Below are 18,350 nucleotides of genomic sequence, written 5' to 3'. Positions count from 1 at the left end.
CCCTGTGCATGCCAGGCAAGCATGTTACCGCTTGAGCCACACCTCCAGCCCTCTATTTGGTTTTTACATCATTAGCAAAAACTCCTGGCCTGACCCTGATCACTGTTGGTCAGTATCATGAGGCTATTTCCGTAATTCCCCTACTATTCAGAAACTCTTTTCCCTAAGGGGCCAGGGCTGCATTAGTTTATGAACTGAATAGGATCCAGAGCTTGGGATGAGGTCTGAGGTCATAACAGATCATAGCTACCTGAGTCTAGAACGGGGGCTCAGGGTAGCACTGGTAGGCACCACTTAGTGAGGAAGTAAGGTCCTATGTAAGAGACCAGATAGCGGCTGCCTGCGCCACAGGTGTGCACCTAGTGCACTAGCCCAACCAGAAACCAACTGGGAGATATTGCCACACTCAGATTTTTCCCTCCAGAGTTCCCTCACGGAGGCAGCCATCTTTTTCCTTGCTCTTCTGCCTGAAGCCAGCACTAGGCCTCGCCCCCAACCTGAGCTGGCTCAGCACATTGCACACAGAAAAAGATGGCAGTCAGGAAATAGGGACATCTACCTTGTTACTAGGATCAGTCCTTAGAAAAAAGCCTGGCAATTCAAGGAAAGGAACAGGGAGGGCAAGTAAACAAATAAATGCAGGCTCTGACTGGCTGACCTTGGTCAGATTACTGTTTAAGGATCAAAGGAACCAAACACTGAGGACTGGCATTTGTTTGCTGTTGCCACAGATTTACTTCCTGAGCATTTTCCCACGACTAGTGGAAACATTGGTTGCAGAATCTGGGCAACTAGATCAATTGACCAGGAGATTGACACCAACATGTTAACAGTCCAAGAAAGGAAGGGGAAGAAGGGGGTATTGTAGCCAGATCACAGTTCTTAACCTCACCGAGCCCTGATTTTCCTGAGCCAGACCCAAGGTTGTCTGCTAAATGTATAAGATCTTACCATAATAGAATGCAATGGGACTGACTTTCTGTTCAATTCACATTCAACTGTTCTGCATACCCAGCTAATCCTAAACTGCTGAATAACAGAATAAGTAGGGTCTTTCCAACATACTCACATCCTGAAATTACATGCAGCAAAAACTGGAATTTATTGAATAAAACTGTGGTCAGTGACATGGGTAGCACAGAGGCAGTTTTGTGGAGATTTTTTTTTCTTTATTGAGAAACTTAAGACTTGGGTACATCAAATAAAACCAATTTCAGGGGGAGGCGGGTAACGACCAAATCCCATAGTAGAAAAAAAAATTAACACTGTCTGGGCTATAGTAGAACCCAGAGAATATATTCTTATAATTGAAAAATTCTAGGTGTTTTCATAATTGACCTTTTGATACAAAATGACCTAATAAATTTGCAACTTGTGGTTCTTGATGTTGAGGTCCATAGGACAAGCTAGGAAGTCTTCAAACCTTGAGCTGATTTCCACCAGGGGTTATTTGGCTTTTGAACTCTGAAATGAAAAACACCATCACAAATAATCAGAAGAATTTTCGCAAATCTTTTTTGGCTGATAAAGGTATCCTCAACTTGGCATAGCTGAGGGCCCTTTATAAGACAACCAGTTTCTACCAACACACCAGCTGTAAAATAATTTTTCTTGGCTTTTGTCTACCTGGAGGTGCCTACCAGTAGTCCTAGTTAAGCTGCATTCACCCAATTTCCTACAGAGTCCTCAGGTCACCTAAGTCAATGAACACACCCTATGTAACTTAACTCTCCAACTACACCATCATCTTGGACACCCAGGCGTTTCTCTTCCTGTTGCATTTTCAGAGCTAAGCATTAAGTATGTACACACATAACCTCAATGGGCTAACTTAGCAAAATGATGCTTACAGCTGGGATCTGATTATGAAAACTCCTCGTATATCGGATCACTATCTCAGGACAATGAGGTAACTGGGGCATAAAGGATTGAAGACTGAACCTAGGGCTTTACACATGATGATGTGTTCTATTACTGAGCAACAACCTCTACCAATAATTTTTAAAAAATATTTATTTTAGTTATAGGTAGACATCTTTATTTTAATGTGGTGCTGAGGATCGAACCCAGTGCCTCATATATGCTAGGCAGGCACTCTACTACCTGAACCAGGATCCCAGCCCCTAGATCTTTTTTTTTTTTTTTGAGAATTTTAATATTTATTTTTTAGTATTTGGCGGACACAACATCTTTATCTGTATGTGGTGCTGAGGATCGAACCTGGGCCGCACGCATGCCAGGCGAGCGCGCTACCACTTGAGCCACATCCCCAGCCCTAGATTTTTTTTTTTTGGTGTTAGGGATTGAACCCAGGGCCTTATGCATGCAAGGCAAACACTCTACCAACTGACCTATATATCCCCAGCTCCACCAATAATTTTTAATATTTATCTTTTAGTTGTAGTTGGGCACAATATTTATCTTTATGTGGTGCTAAGGATGGAATCCAGGGCATTGCACGTGCTAGGCAAATGTTCTATCGCTGAGCCACAATCCCAGCCCCCAATAATTAATAAAGATCTGACCAGGTGTTCTTCATGAGGAAACCATGGGATTCTCAGTGTGTTGCTACAGACTAGCCTTGAAGTCCTGGGCCCAAGTGAATCTCCTGCCTTATCTCAAGTACCTGGGCCTATGGGTGCACACTACCACACCCAGTTCTTGTAAGTTTTTAATTCACAACCATTATTTTTCTTTCCATAATAACTGATCCTAATAACAGAAAGGCTTAGGTAACAGCCTGCCAAGTTTTCAGGTTATATGGCAGAAACCAGGGGTAGTGGTGCATGTCTGTAATCCTAGAGACTTGGGAAGATCTGAAGTGTGAGTCAACCTGGGCAACTCAGTCATATCCCATCACAAAATAAAAAGGAAAAACAACTGGGAATGTAGCTCAGTGGTAGAGCACCCCTGAATTCTAGCACAAAAAAAAAAACTGGCAGGAAGTGAAAAAGCCAAACGTACGATTTTTTCCTCGTCTAAGAGGTAGCAGCAGCAACAGCGCCCACCTTCTGGGCAGCTTCTTTCTTGGCATGATGAGCTTGTAGAACCGCCACAGCTTCATCCACCTATGAGAAATCTCCAGGTTGTCAGTGACTCAGGCAAGCCAGCTGGCCCCTCTCTGGTGTTCAGGCCCACTGGCAAAATATAGATGATCCCTGGGCTTCTGGTGCTGACAGCTTACCCACTATTCATAGCAGCAGACCCAACCACAGGTAAAACATGTCAGGGGCCACAGATGCCTCTCTGTTACACATGGGTGTGCAAGTTCTCCCCACTCCCTAATCCTCCTAAGGGCTGAAGTCACAAGGTCTAAAGCAGCTCACCTTGGAGCGGAGAGACTCAGGGGACTCCAGCATGTGTAGCAGCTCAGAGTTGTCAATCTCCAGCAGCATTCCTGTGATCTTTCCAGCCAGGTTTGAATGCATTGTTTGGATAAGTGGAAACAAACGTTCGCCTGTGGGCAGGAGTTAATGAAATCTCAGTGGATAGATACTGGTGTCAAGGGTTGATCACTCTTCTGCAAGAACATGGGACACTCACCCAGCATCTGCTTCTGTTCCTGGGGTGGTGCTGCAGCAAGCATGGAGGCGGTCAGGGGCTCTTGCCCCTGCACATGGACTGCAGGCTGGGGTGCCTGGGAACCAGGACAGGCAGCAGGTTAGCAAAAAGAAAAGGATGGATCATTCAACATCTTCTCTTCTAACTATGTGGAAGAGAAGTGGAGGGGTAGCTATCCTTATTCTCAAGGAACTAATTTCCTTGAGAATCCTTAGGGATTTTTAGGGTTATGCTGAGGAACAGAATGTAAACATACAACCATCTTCAATGAAATGGCAAGATATCAGAAGGGAAACTGGGCAGGCACAATGGCAAATGCTTGTAATCCCAGAAGACTTGGAAGGCTGAGACAGGATTCAAAGTTTGAGGCCAGTCTCAGTAACTTAGTGACAACCTGTCTCAAAATAAAAAGTTAAAAAAAAAAAGGGGGGGGGGGGCGGGTAGTCCAGTGGCACAACATCCTTGGGTTAGATTCCCAGTACAAAAAAAAAAAAACCACCAACAACCCTATAATGCCTACAATGCTAGGCAAGCTTGTGCTGATGTTTTGATTTACCCAGTTACCCCAAAATAAGGCCTTCTGATAAATCAGCCAGTGAACATCTGGATAGCTTTTCCCTAAAAGTTCCCTTTAGGGACAATTCTGGTACAGACAGGGCCAAAGGGTGTGAATATATACCATTTACAATTATACATATCATCTTCATTATACCAGATATTTTTGTTGAACCAACAGCTTTGGGGACTGTCAATATGGAACATTAATGCTAATCACAGCCCTAAAAAATAGGGTCTTGTTGGCAAAAAAGACATTTTACTTAGAATTAAGCTGAGAAATCTTCAAGTTAGAGAATATGGGGAAGGAAGACAGCCAAAAGATCATCTGTCTACCACGGAACTTTCAGGCCTGAAGGCTGAGTGTGGCCCCACCACAGATAATTGCTACCGATTAAAAAAAAAGTCATGCAGGGCACAATGGTGCACACCTATAATCCCAGCAATTCAGGAGGCTGAAGCAGGAGATTGCAAGTTCAAACCAGCCTCAGCAACTTAGTGAGACGCTCTTAAAAAAAAATAAAATAAAATAAAAATAAATAAATAAAAAATAAAGGCATGTGGCTCAATGTTTAAGTGCCCCTGAGTTCAATCCCAGGTACCCAAAACACTTGTGTCTTTGTTTATGTATTAAAGAACTAGTTGTAGAAGTAGCAAATTTCAATTTAGGCAATCTAAGCTCTCACCCCTGTCCCTCACCCCTTAATATCTCTTTGAAACTGAATTTTTTTTTTCTTTTTGAGATAAGGTCTTGCTATGTTACCTAGGTTAATCTCACTCCTGGGTTTAAGTGCTCTTCCAGCCTCAGCCCGGACTATAGGATCATGCCACCATGCCCAGCTGAAGTTGAATTTCTCTTCTATAAGTTGATGTTATTTCCTGCCTTAATCTCAAAACTTGGCAGAACAGCCAAGGATCAAACAGGCCAGTGGATGAAAAACTTATATGAAGGCCCAAGGACCTGAACAAGTGCAGGTATGTCACAAAAGGAGAGTAGAACTTCTGGCTACTAAGGAGGCTGAGGTGGGAAGATGAAAAATTCAAGATCAGTCCAGGCACTCAGCACAGTCCAACCACTCACAGCCTGTCTCAAAAAGGGTTGGTGATGAGTGCTTGCCTATTATACCCCAGATTCCATCCCCAGTGCTGCAAAGACATGAAAACCAAAACCCAGGAAAGCACCTGTTTGCCTCCTATGGGGCTTTTCTGGGAAGAAGAATTTCAAGTCCTTTACTGACACTATTCAAATCACCACACAGAATACACACCCTACCACAGACTGGGCAATGTGATACCTACTGCATGATACCCAAAGCCAAGCATCATTTTTTGTGTGTGTATGTGTGGTGCTGGGGATTGAACCCAGGGCCTTGTGCATGAGAGGAAAGCACTGTACCAACTGAGCTGTATCCCCAGCCCAAGCATCTTTTGAAAATCAAGGAGAAATGGGGAAAACACCTCCAGCACCATTTGGTGGGCCTCACCTGCAGAGGCTGTATGGCAGGGTGAGGGCTGCGGACGCTAGAGGCATACTTGTATGGTGCTACAGCCCGAGGAGCAGCAGCAGCAACTGCAGCACGTGGTGCAAGGTTTGGCACAGCTGTGGGAACACCTGTGGAAAGGACAATTACAATTAAAGCCCATCAGTCTGGTCAAAGACCCGTCAAATCCCATCGTTCCCCCTTCTGTGTGCATCCAATACCACCTCCAGACTGGCAGCTGTCAGTCAGCCCTTGCTGGGCGGCACCAGCCCCACCAAAGTCCATAGCCAAGCGGTCCGGGCACTCAGACCCTACAACAGACCAGCAAATGCACATCAGTGTTGGCAGCAAATGTCCAACTGGCCACGTCCCACGGAAGGAGAAATTCCAAAGCATGATCACACGACACATCACATATGGGGGCCACTACTGCTACTTTCAGGGTTGAGCCAAAGAATAACATACAACTCTGTCCACATTTTGTAATGCAGGACTTACTCTGTAAAGTAAGTCCTGCATTACCAAAAAACAGGCTGTCTCTCTGTAGTCATCCAGCTAGCAAACTTCTAAAATTAATCTTATGAGTACCAATCAGTAAAGAATGTTAAATGTAACCAACACACCTAGAACTCACATCAGTTCTCTGTTCCTGAATCAAGTACCTACCTAAGCACACAGCTAAGATGACAGAACCAGGACTCAAAAAAACTTGAGCCCAACAAACTGACCAAGTGAAGGAAGAGCTAGCCATCCTGACTCCCTCCTCCCCAGGCCACTCTCCTATAGGCCAGTTTGCTCACCGACTCTCTGAGTGGTAGTAGGAAGGCCACGAGAGGCCGGAGCATTACCAGTTGGAGCCAGATGGCGAAGAGTTGGACGAGGCCCAGACTGACGTATAGCACTTGGCATTCCTTGGAAGCCTGGTGAAGACAAAAAGAAGAAGATAAAAAGCGCTTACCACTGATAAGCAACAATGACCAAAAGCCAGGCTATGTCCTAGAAGGGACAAGTGCAAGAAAGGCAGGTAGCCCAGGATAGGAATGATATATCCTAGGTGACCAAATCACTATTTTCCACCACCTACCTTGAGGTCTCCCACCTTGTTGCCAGCGTGGATTAGGCCTCATCTGTGCTAACTGGTTAGGTGTGTAATATGGAGGTCTTCCTTGAGCCTGTAAGGAAAAAGAGCACTAAGCCTTTTTATATTACAGGCCTGAACCAACATTAGAAGAAGAAAACAAACAAACCTCATCTCATTTTATCTCACTTTACGACTCAACCTTAGCCTACTATTCGGAATAAAGCCTACTCAAAGCCTGAACAGTCAGTTAGTGAGAGCAGTTTTACCGTACCTCTGCTACTGGGTATATATGTGTATGACCAGGGGTAAGTACTTTCTCATTTTATTTGAAGAGTCTTTATTGACTTCTAGAGTTCCAATATCCAAAATCCCTTTTCTCCAACTACTGCAAACAGTCATGATCACAGGGCAGACCCACCTGTGGAACTGCTGGCACAAAGTAGCCACCAGCTGCAGGCTGGAACTGATTTAAGATGGCATTGGCAGGGAGTGCTCTCATCCCAGCTACCCGCTGCATATACTGGTTGGTCAGGTGAGCCTTTCTCTCTTCCTTCCTCTGGGCCAAGGCAACATACAGTGGCTTGGAGCCCACAATGCGTCCATTCATTTCAGTGACTGCTTTGGTTGCCTCTTCAGGAGATGAGAAGCAGACGAACCCAAACCCTTTGCTTCTTCCATCCTCCAGCATTACCTACAAATGAGACCAGCTACTTCTATGAGACATCTTGACAATAGTGCTGAGCAATTTATTTATAGAATTCATCCAGTCCAAAACCTTGGTGGACAAAACCTGAACAGGCTCTCTTAGTTAGGAAAATGCTTTGAAAAATCACATGTGGGCAATTATAAAACTCCCAGGTTACCAATGACTGCCACCTAATAGTGGCAGTCAATGGAATAACACAAAATTAGCTAGGAGTCAAACAGGGTTTCACCGAGTTGCTGAGGGCCTCGCTGAATTGCTGAGGCTAGCTTTGAACTCATGATCTTCCTGCCTTAGCCTCCCGAGCTGCTGGGATTATAGGCATGAGCCATGGCACCAACCTGTTAGTATCAGTATCAAGAGTTCATAGCATGGAGAGCCTCCCAAAGTGGAAGGCATGAAAGTTAATAATGCATATATCAATCCAACAACTTTCTATCAATGAGGTGGGTAATAAGGTGTATATAAACAATGCCCTACCGTGATCTTGAAAATGGGGCCCCAGAACTAAAGACAGAATGCTTTTGCTTTTTACAATTGTCAATCTGCCTACTGTAGAGATAAGCAAGTAAAGACTATTATGCCCTGCACTGATAGGGGACATTTAAGCGGGTGAGCAAACTCAGAGTTGACCTTTATCAGCCTGTCTCACCTGAAGGACTTTGGGATCATAACCTGATGTAGATACTGTCCTGCCTGATAATAGATGCAGCAGATGACACAAACTTTTAGATATCACTCTGTCACACTCCCAAAGTGCCAAGGACATGCAGCACACATCTCCAGGTGGCCAACATTCTCTTGCTCAGAGACTCAATTTTTTTTAAAATGAAGTTTTAAACTCAGCCCCTTAACTGATATGATCTTTAAAGAATATCAAGCAAATGGCACACATTATAAAACATGAAAAACCAAACTTTTCACTCCCTTTCCTTCTAAGTAAAACCACAGGAAAGTTCCCAACTCCAGCTCCAGAATCTTCAAAATACCTTCATCCTCAAGGAGAAAATGTGGCAGAGTTGTAGAGACAGGTCCCAAGACAAATGGAAAACAACCCGTCTGGATATCCTCTGCTCATAGTGTAGCACCATCTGTCCCCAGACCAGCACGAAGCAGCAGGAATGGGAAAGATCGGGTGCTTGAGGGCTGGAGAGTGTCATCACACTCCAGTGCTGGGAGACAGTGTAATATGAACCTAATGAAATGTCACTCTGCAGAGCATTATTCAGTTGGGTAACTGAAGGGGAAGAGGAGCTTGCCAGAATAATGTGATTGCTCTCTGAACTACAAACTCAATCGAGACTCTTCAATGAAACAAATGCCAACAAACCTGTAAGAGAATATTCTGCTCATCACCTCAACTCTGTGCTAGGGTTTGAATCCAGGATCTCATGCATGTGCTGCAAAGGCTATGCCACTGAGCCACATCCCAGGAATACTCTGTATTCAGTCCCCAAATCTCACACCAAAATACCTTAGCACTGGTGATTGATCCAAAAGGAGAAAACTCTTTCCTTAATTTCTCATCATCAATGGTGTCATCCAAGTTCTTAATGTAGAGATTCACCCCCTAAAGGAGAAGAATCATGTTAGTTGCACTTCTACATCACAGATTCTAAGACAGTAGTTTACAAATTGTGATCCCTTGACCCAACAGCAGCACCAGCATCTTGGGGAACTTGTTAGAAAAATGAAAATACTTGGGCCTAACCCTAAACCATGCATTAGGCTCCATAGTTAGAACCAAACAATCTGTGTTTTAACAAGTTCTGCAGATGATTCTGGTGTTAGCCAAAGTTGAGAAATTATTTCCCTAAGACTTAATAGGCCCATCAATGCATTCACTTTTTATCCTTCTCCACAGGGGCTTTGGCTGACCACTTATCTCTCAGCATTACTCTCTGCCATCATTCCAAATGGCCATTTTTAAGGAGCCTACACTTAAGAGCAAATAACTTTTCTGTGCTGGAGATCAAACATAGTGCCTCACACATGGTAGGCAAATGCCCTACCACTGAGCTACATCCAAAAAATAACAAGCTGAGGCTTCTGAAATAGAGAAGCCCCTAAATAAATTATCTTTTGCCCCTGTTCAACAATTCTTGTCCTATCTGGTAGTTCCGTATTCTTGAAGAAGTGTAGACTCCAAGGCCCCAAAGAGAGTCTGATAAAGCTGGCTTTACAAATATTGCATACTAAACATTTGTAGGCTGGTCCAACACCACCTCACCTGGTATCGACTAATTCTCTCCTGTTTGAGCTGCTCAAATTTCCTTTTTAATTCAGCCTGGCGTTCTACTTTCTTCTGTGCACGGCCTACGAATATGACTTTCCCGCTTATTTCTTTTCCATTCATCTCTTCCACAGCCTAGAAAGGAAACGCCCATCCTTAAAACCAAGTTGCAGAGGAAAAATGCCTTGCTGGGGAATGGTTTTTGTTTTTTCAAGTGGTACTAGGGGTTGAACCCATGAACATTTTCCTGAGCTATATCCCCAGCCCTTTTTTGAGATAATGTTTCAATAAATTGCTGAGGTTAGTTTTGAATTTGTGATTCTCCTGCCATAACCTCCCAAGTAGTTGGAATTATAAACTTGTACAATTGCTTGTAGCTATTTTGGAGATCATTAAGTCCACGTACTGAGAGAAAACCTTTCTTACAGGACTAAAATTAATTCCATCCCATTTTGAAGCCAGCTAAAGGAATCTAAATGCCTCATTTGTTAAAAGAGGTTAATATCTAAGTGGTGGGTTATTGGTCCAGATAATTAAAGTGGGCGATGATAATACAGTAGTACAAATACAAGCATGGTGGCATGATCACAGGTTGATATTCTGGTTGCCACTAAAAATTTCTCAGGTTCTTTTGTGGGCATTTATTGAGGTGATATATACGGAGAGCCTATCAAATTGCTTTGTTCCTAAGTAGCTGCTGTGCTGTAATCAGCTCAACTCTCTGGGTTTTAGTTCCCTCACCTAGGAATGGGAAAAAAACACCTGCCTTATTTTTTCAAATGATATGCAAGTGCTTTGTAACTAGGTAAACAATGTATAGGTAGAAACCCCTCAAGATATCCTAGAGTACAATAGCTGTATTCAATTCACTGCTACTCAGAGGATTCCTGCTCTACAATGAGCTAAGCAACACCCTGTCCACGCTCTGGATTCATCTCCTACAAATTCTTCCCAACCACTGTGGTACTCTCACCTTATTGGCATCTTCATGTTTTTCGTAACTCACAAAGCCAAAGCCTTTGGATTTTCCACTGGGATCTCTCATCACCTTCACACTTAGGGTCTTACCTGTACCCAAAAAAACAGAACTATTAGTGAAACCATCTCTACTAAAGCTTAAGGAGACAAAGCATCTCTCTAGGAACTTGAACCAAACCTTTTACTAAGCCTAGATGGATCTAAGACAGAAAGAGACACCATGCCTACTCTTCTAATTCTTTCTTAGCTAGTAGCTAAGATGATTGTAGGGACAGAAGGAGAAAGGATAAAGCAAAGGCCTGGATCTATCTCTATCCACTTTATCACAGATAAGTGTTTTATTTCTGGGTCTGAGTGCTTTGTCTCTTAAGTAAACTTAAAATGATTCTAGGGCTGGTAGACTACCTAAAGGAACAAGTGAGGGCAAGGACCAACTTACCAAATTGGCTGAACAGCTCTTTTAGACTCTCATCATCTATTTCTTCCCCAAAGTTTTTGATATAAACATTGGTGAATTCCTTAGCTTTGGCTCCAAGTTCAGCTTCCCGCTCTTTTCGAGACTTGAATCTGCCCACAAACCTACAAAGAAACCATGAAAAATAGTGATCACCCAGGAGAAAAAAATATGGCTTCCTGGGGCCCAAAGGAATGCAGGTTAAAGGCTGACAGGAGAGGTTAAAACACATGAGGTCCCCATCCACCACCAAGAGAAGCTCAGAGATGTCCCAAGTCCCCAGCAGAAAGAGAGAGAGGCAGGACTACCCTGCGAGGACCAGCCCCAGGGCTCCTGGCTCAGACCAGGGCTACTCCTACCACATCATACTGCCTTCGTGAAGAAACCTGACGATCAGGTTTTAAAAACGTCATTTCTGTGCATCTATGTAAATGCATAGAAAAGGTCTGGAAGGACATAAACCAAACTGTTAACAGTGGTTAGTCTTAGGAGTGAGATTGTTGGAGTGAAGAGCTAACCTTGGTGGGATTTTTTTTGGCAGTACTGGAGACTGAACCCAGGGGAACTCTACTGAGCTATATCCACAGCCCTTTTTTTCTTTTTAAAAATGAGACAGTGACTTGCTAAGTTACCCAGGTTGGCCCAGAACCTGCAAGCCTCCTGCCTCAGCCTTAAATTGCTGGGATTACAGGTATGTTTCACCACATCCAGCCAATCTTTCCTTTTTACTGCATTCATTTTGGTGTACTCAATAAAAAAAAAATACCTCCGTACACTGAACATTTTTCTGTTTCTTTCTAGTGATACCTGTACAACCCCCACTAAGCACAGAGACATTATAAACAACCAATCTTCTGGTCTATTCAACACCACAAAGGACAGAGATGACTCTCGCTTATAAGAGCCAAGGTGTATAGTCCCTTCTCTTCCCAGCATGGCTCTGAGTCCCCTCTCCACATTCTACAGTAATAACCACACCTGAGCAACAAGATGTGTTATGAGGTGTCCACAAAGGAATGGGTTTTTTCTTTGTAACCAAATTTAAGTATCACTGTGGAGCCAGCCTTACACTAGTTTAGTCATAGGTTAAAAGAATGGAAAACTAGAAGGACAATTTGGCATCAACAACCAGAGACCCATGAACAGAACTGAGTCAAAGGACAGCCAAGGTCGCAAAGCTAGTATACAGCTCCTGGCCAGCCCAGGGCCCTCTCCACTCTGCTGCTGGCCAAGGCCCCTGCTCAGAGTGGGTTTAGAGCTGCCTTCCAGCCAGCCCCAGTTGCCGATGCTCACAAAACCCACAGATGGATGCCTTTAAGGGAGAGGCGGCAGGCAGGCCATGGCTTGGGCAGGGAGCCCACCTTGGCGAGTCAAAAGAGCTGCCATGGCTCAGGCAGGGAGACTCACCAGCCCTGGAGTGGAGAGGTAGGAGCAGGCCACACTTGGGCCGAGAGAACCAGTAGCCGCCTTGTGTGTGCCAGTTAATACCGAGGTGGGGCCACGGCTGGCTCATGCGATGGTTGTTGCTCCAGACTGGGACACTCACACTTTGCGGTCATTGAGGAGCATGCCATTCATCTTCTCGATGGCCTTGTCGGCAGCCTCTTGGGTCTCGAAGTGGACAAAGGCATAACCCTTAGAGCCGTTCTCATCACACACTACCTGTGTCAAAAGAAAAGGCAAACCACTTTAGCACCACTCATCAGCTCCAGAGATGCTTGCATGGTCCAAGGCAGCCAACTCCATCAGCTATGCTCTAACATTTAGCCCAGGACCAGGAACCTTGCATGTACACTACTTACAAATGGTTACTGCCAGTAGGCTGCTTCTGTTTCCAAATAATCTCTTGTTCACTTTTATTAGAAGAATTTTAGTTTTGTGTAGTGTCAAGCATATAAACCATCATTATGTATGTTTCACAAAGCACTCCACATAAACAGAAGGCAGGCACAGTAGTGCACACCTCTACTCCCAGACTTGGGAGGCCAAGGGAAGATGACTGCAAATTTGAGACCAGCCTAGGTAATTTAGTGAACCCCTGTCTCAAAATAAAAAATAAAGGCTGGAGACAGCCAGGCACAGTGGTACACATCTCCAAACCTAGTGACTCAAGAGGTGAGCCTGGGAAGCTTAATGAGCCCCTGTATCAAAGAGAAATAAAAAGGGCTGGGGATGCCAGGTGCAATGGTGCATGCCTGTAATTCCAGTGGCTTGGGAGGCTGAGACAGGAGGATCACGGGTTCAAAGCCAGCTTCAGCAATGGTGAGGCGCTAAGCAACTTAGTGAGACCCCGTCTCTAAATAAAATACAAAATAGGGCTGGGGAAATGGCTCAGTGATTGAGGGCCCCTGAGTTCAATCCTGAGTACCAAAAAAAAAAAAAAAGGTAAAGAGGAGGCTGAATTTATGATTTTAAAATGGTTTAAGTAGAGCTTCCAGGAGAACACACTTCTCTGGTCATCACGTTTCCCTTATTCAAAACAAAAACATTTTGAGCTTCTAAAGCTACAAAACAGAAAAGAATTTTCAGGATAAGGAAAGAATACATGAACCAGAAAGCACCCACTGGTTATACTGGATTGTGCCCCAACATTAAACATACAGAACTTTAAAAATTCCATTTCCAGCACTTTGAAAATTACCATATACTCCCTTGACCCCAATTCCAAGCTAGCTTCCCATTTAGTATTTTAAGAGTCAATTATTCCACTGAAATCATTTTATCCATGCTTACCTTGCAGGACAGAATGTTCCCAAAAGCAGAGAAAGTATCATAAAGTGCCTTGTTATCTATAGATTTGTCCAGATTCTTGATGAAGACGTTTCCCACACCAGATTTTCTCAAAGAGGGATCCCTCTGAGACCACATGATCCGGATTGGCTTTCCCTTAATCACATCAAAGTTCATGGTGTCCAAGGCCCGCTCAGCTAGAATAGAGAAACGCATTTTAATCAAGGATGTAAAACATCAACTCCGGTGACTGCCATAAGATTATAAGAACAGATTACACCAATGTTTTTCTAGGTAATCACTGACAAAAGTCAACCTTGCTGAAACAGCCTTCAAAGCCACCAAGATCAGATACGACCTCACTTTTGACTAAGCTTTATCATTTATAGAGACTTTGCAGCCTATGTCCACAGTGACTCAGGTAGGATGATTGTAATTATCATGATTGAACCCAGGGTCTGTTGCACGGTAGGCAAGTGCTCTGCAGGATGGCTAAGTTGTGCAGCTAACTATATATAGTATTTTAAGAAATCATTTTCTGATACCATCCCTGAATTCAGTCCAGCTTCTTTAGCGTACTTTAAATTAAACCCAGGGCTTTCCCCATGGTAGGCAAGCATTCTACCACTGAGCTACATTCCTGGTCCTTTTTAAAATAGCTGGGATTACAGGTATGCGCCACTGTATCTGGTATCAGCCCAGTTTCTTAACAGTTTCAATTTCAGGAGGGCCTATACTGGATGGGGTCTAGGCCTTTGGAAGCATTAATCTAAGTTCTATGGATTCTAGGAATTCAACTGCCCTGGTGACCGCATTCTCCATCCATTACATTGGGCACTTCCTTAGCTTCCAAATCAAGATCATGTAAAGGACCAAAGGCTATATATATGTGCATGTTTATGTTACAGGTAACCCATCACCTGAATGCCAGAACACTTCCTTCCCTTCATTGGTGGCAACTTGTCCTTGTTATCTCAGTGACCGCACTGAATAAATGACATCACCCAGAACCCCTTCCACAAAGGAATTAAAGGAGTGCAGGAAATTATTCCTTGCCTCAAAGTATTTCATTTAAAAAAGGGGACAAAACCAACTCTGCCCCTCTACAGATTCATCTATCCAATCAACAAAAAGGAATCTTTTCACTCATTTCCAACAATTTTCCACCTTCCTCAGAAGGTGCGCACATTTGTATGGGGGATGACTGGGGAAGGGGAGACAACAGGACAGATCCAAGCCAGAAAAGTTCAGGTACAAACAAGTTTGCTTGGTGGTGACCATCTGATAAATTCAGCATGGGACCTCAAACTACTTTGTTAATTAGCAGTAAAGGAACTCATTCCAACACAGGTCCTGGTCTATTTCCAGACAGTACTGCATAGGGCAAGTCTGGCTAAGTCTGACAAATTTGGCTACACTTATTTATAGCATGGAGAAGTCCTACAGAGGTATGTGTTGGCAGACACACTGACCAATGGCTTCTGCTATCTCCAAGTGACAGGACTTTTATTCAGAAGAGCCAAGGAGGCAGGCAACAGCTATCTTACCCAATACCCCACCTCAGAAGTCACATTCAGCTACCTCCTCTGTGTTCCAAAGACATAGCTCAGAGTAACTGGATTGACAGTAAGCAGCAATATTTTGTCAACTAGTCCAATTCTCTGTTCTTAGCTATAAGCTGGGCAAGTAACATTCTCTGCAACATGGACAGTGAACAAAGTAGGGACAAAAATAACAGGGACCTGAAGATCCTTTGACACAAAATGGCTTGTTTCTCCCAGTAATGGTCTCTGCAGTTGTTCCCTTTTAATCTGGAGTCACGTGCAGCCTCTGATTAAATTTCCTCTGGGCTCACTTGTGCCAAGCCTGCAGCATACCTCTCCACTGCTCAGACAATCTGGGTGGCAGAACTCTGCACTGGAGTTCCCAACCTGAACTCCAACTTTTTTGCAGTTCCTTTTCCTTCACTGGAGTCTTATTTCCTTCAGATGGGATGAAGTAAAAAGATTGACAAGAGTAAGGAGCTGGCCCAGCACAAGTAGTGCTGGTGGCACCAACTTAAGCTCCTTGAGGCTAATGTTCAAGATTGTTTCCTTTGCTTCCTACTTGCCCCAAGCCATCCCTTATCAGCACAAAATCAAGTAAAAGGTGGGAGGGGCTAGCAGTGTTGCAATCTGAAACTTCTGCCGGGCACTGTTTTTTAATAGGCCTGTGTTTGAGGGGCACGTGCCCATGACCACTGGCCAGGACAGGGAGGTTCTGCAACGGCTCAACCTAACTTGGACAGAACCAGACATTCGGGAATAACAAAAATCACTTCATTCAGATACGGATTTACAGCTTCCTAGCATTCCCGACCACCACCATTACCACCATTAGTCAAGGTCATCTAGTTGGCAAGTGGTGGAATCAAGACTGAAACTCTGGCTGTGGAAACAAGCCACGCTATGTGCTCAATACCTGCATCCTGCTCCCCACTATGGCTTCTGTGGCAATATGTTGTCCTGATGCCCCTTCCCTGGCAAGAGGGCCCTCCTTAGAAGATGACCCTTAATGTCCCTCGAGAGCCTACGAATGTGTAGGCACGACTTCTACTCACCGTCGGCTGGCTGCTGGAAGTTGACGTAGGCATAACCCAGGGAGCGGCGGGTGATCATATCGCGGCAGACCCGGATGGACAGCACAGGCCCGGCAGGACTGAACTTTTCGTACAGCATGGCCTCGGTGACGTCCGAGTGCAGGTCGCCCACGTACAGGGAGGCCATGGGGTAGCTGCTGGCGGCAGCGTTCATCTCCCCGCCCCCCACCACCCCGAGCCCCGCCAGGAGGACTTCTTACGGGGCCCACCGCAGGACAAAAGGGGCTTCTCTCGGAGCCGTGGCCCACGCCGCGGCTCACAGGTGGCACAGAGCGAGGCTGGGAAGAAGCTGCAGCAGGGAGGCTCAGAGGCTGGACGAGAGAGTTCGGGCAGCTCACACGGGACCGCAAAACCTCAGACAAAGGCTCTCAAAAACAATATGGCCCTCTCCGGGAGTTTGTAGTTTCCAGCTGTCCTGGCTCGAAGCTCCAAATTCCAAAAATTAAGGGGAAAAAAAGTGGGGAATCCCCTTCCTTGGGGTCAAAAATTCTTCAAGAGGCAGCCAGATGCTACCCACGGCGGCCTTGGGGACACACGTTTCTCGATAAATATAGGCCCCGGGCTCCCGGAGGTTTAAGATTACAACAGCCAGGGAAGAGGGAAACTGAATCTTTGCGGGTGCCGACTCGGCCAGCCCCGGGCGGGAGGCAGCGGCGAAGGGCAGCACGGACACGTGGTGCGCCGGCCGGCGGCGGGGGCGAGGGCGCGGGGCTGCCACGCGGCGCGGACGCACGGACGGACGGACGGACGGACGGAGACGCGCGGACGCGGCAGGCCCTGCGCGCCGGCGGGTGGGCGGACTGCTCACCACCGGACCGACGGACGGACACCGACGGACGCCGAGCGCGGCGGCGGCGGGAGCGGGCAGGCCGGAAGCGTGCGAAAGTGACTTCCCCGCGGGCTCTCCCTAAGAGGACTCGCTTTTTCTTTTCCTTTTCCTTTTTTTTTTTTTTTTTAAGGTTTTGAAGCGTTTTCAGGTTTTTTTTTATCTTTTTCTCTTTTTTGCTTCAGGCTACTGAGCCCGAAAGCGGCGCAGGCGGCGGCGACCCGGGGCGGAGAGAGGCGGCTGGGGCAGCCACCGCTCCATTTATACCCGCCCGCCCCGGGCGCTGCTGGTCGAAGGGCGCCTCGCGACCTGGGCGCAGTCGTGCCCGCCCACTCGGCCCGGGGGCCCGAGGCGGGGCGGCCACGCGAGAGCGACCCGGCGGGGCCGCGCAGCGCCACAGCGACCCCTGGCGTGAGGAGGACCGCCCTGCTGGCGTCTTCGGAAGACCCCAGGGCCTCTTTCCCGAATGAAGAGATTAAAATGCCCCTCCCGCCGTCATCCGGGAATAGGACCCAAAGGTGACCTACCCCACCCAAACGCTTGTTTAAAACATCCATGGAATGCATAATTGTAACATAAAGGGACATGAAATAAATTTCAATGAAATAAGAGGGCTCAATATGTAAATGTTCGGGCCCAAGTATACAAGCAGATATACTGAAGTATTCAGAATACCATGACCTTGAGGTAGCATGGTAGAGGGCGCTAGAAATGCTGTAATTTTTTTTCTAGGATGAGATTTTTTTGATAAAATAAGCAAATTTTGGTAAGGCTTGGATAAAACAAAGCAGAATTATCCCTCCTGTTTTCACGCCAGTGGCATTTATGGAGATCTTTGTACTTAAGGACTCAAAAAATACTTTTTGTTTCTCTGTAAAAGATTAATGCATAGGCTTGGGTAATTATAAAGTGATTTTTTTTTTGGTCTAATGAAGGTCTAGCAGGTCATTTGAAAGTCATGTTACCTTATGGGACTATGTTACATGGGACGGTCTCCAGATTCCGCCCCCCACCCACCCTTTTTAATTTTTTTTTTTTTATTGCAGATGAACGCAATGCATTTATTTATTTTTATTTATTTTTACGTGGTGCTGAGGATCGAACCCTGTG

At 45.4% G+C, this 18,350-nt stretch overlaps 1 protein-coding gene and 1 non-coding gene across 7 annotated transcripts in view; both read right to left on the bottom strand.

Annotated features, from left to right (window-relative positions):
* Pabpc4 (poly(A) binding protein cytoplasmic 4) overlaps positions 1 to 17,523 on the bottom strand; it is a 193,672-nt gene extending 176,149 nt beyond the window's left edge. The window contains exons 1-16 of one of the 6 annotated variants that reach the window (XM_076860685.2): positions 16,376 to 17,523; positions 13,780 to 13,973; positions 12,593 to 12,708; positions 11,032 to 11,171; positions 10,588 to 10,682; positions 9,612 to 9,749; positions 8,856 to 8,951; positions 7,097 to 7,369; positions 6,697 to 6,769; positions 6,398 to 6,517; positions 5,822 to 5,908; positions 5,601 to 5,728; positions 3,544 to 3,637; positions 3,327 to 3,457; positions 2,965 to 3,068; positions 1,148 to 1,464 (exon numbers count right to left, since the gene is read on the bottom strand). In XM_076860685.2, coding sequence (XP_076716800.1) covers positions 2,979 to 3,068; positions 3,327 to 3,457; positions 3,544 to 3,637; positions 5,601 to 5,728; positions 5,822 to 5,908; positions 6,398 to 6,517; positions 6,697 to 6,769; positions 7,097 to 7,369; positions 8,856 to 8,951; positions 9,612 to 9,749; positions 10,588 to 10,682; positions 11,032 to 11,171; positions 12,593 to 12,708; positions 13,780 to 13,973; positions 16,376 to 16,568 — 1,968 coding nt within the window. In that variant the 5' untranslated portion in view covers positions 16,569 to 17,523 and the 3' untranslated portion in view covers positions 1,148 to 1,464; positions 2,965 to 2,978. Of the gene's footprint in view, positions 1 to 1,147; positions 1,465 to 2,964; positions 3,069 to 3,326; positions 3,458 to 3,543; positions 3,638 to 5,600; positions 5,729 to 5,821; positions 5,909 to 6,397; positions 6,518 to 6,681; positions 6,770 to 7,096; positions 7,370 to 8,855; positions 8,952 to 9,611; positions 9,750 to 10,587; positions 10,683 to 11,031; positions 11,172 to 12,592; positions 12,709 to 13,779; positions 13,974 to 16,375 lie in introns of those variants that run through there. The other 5 variants (XM_076860683.2, XM_076860687.2, XM_076860684.2 and 2 more) reach the window with 5 other exon arrangements.
* Positions 8,388 to 8,520, bottom strand: LOC143405357 (small nucleolar RNA SNORA55). The gene has a single exon (XR_013092063.1). It is a non-coding gene; the product is annotated as a small nucleolar RNA SNORA55 (small nucleolar RNA).
* Positions 17,524 to 18,350: the final 827 nt, after the last annotated feature.

The sequence above is a fragment of the Callospermophilus lateralis genome, chromosome 7 (assembly GCF_048772815.1).
Source record: "Callospermophilus lateralis isolate mCalLat2 chromosome 7, mCalLat2.hap1, whole genome shotgun sequence".
Classification (NCBI taxonomy): domain Eukaryota; kingdom Metazoa; phylum Chordata; class Mammalia; order Rodentia; family Sciuridae; genus Callospermophilus; species Callospermophilus lateralis.
This window is presented reverse-complemented; position numbering and strand designations above follow the sequence as displayed.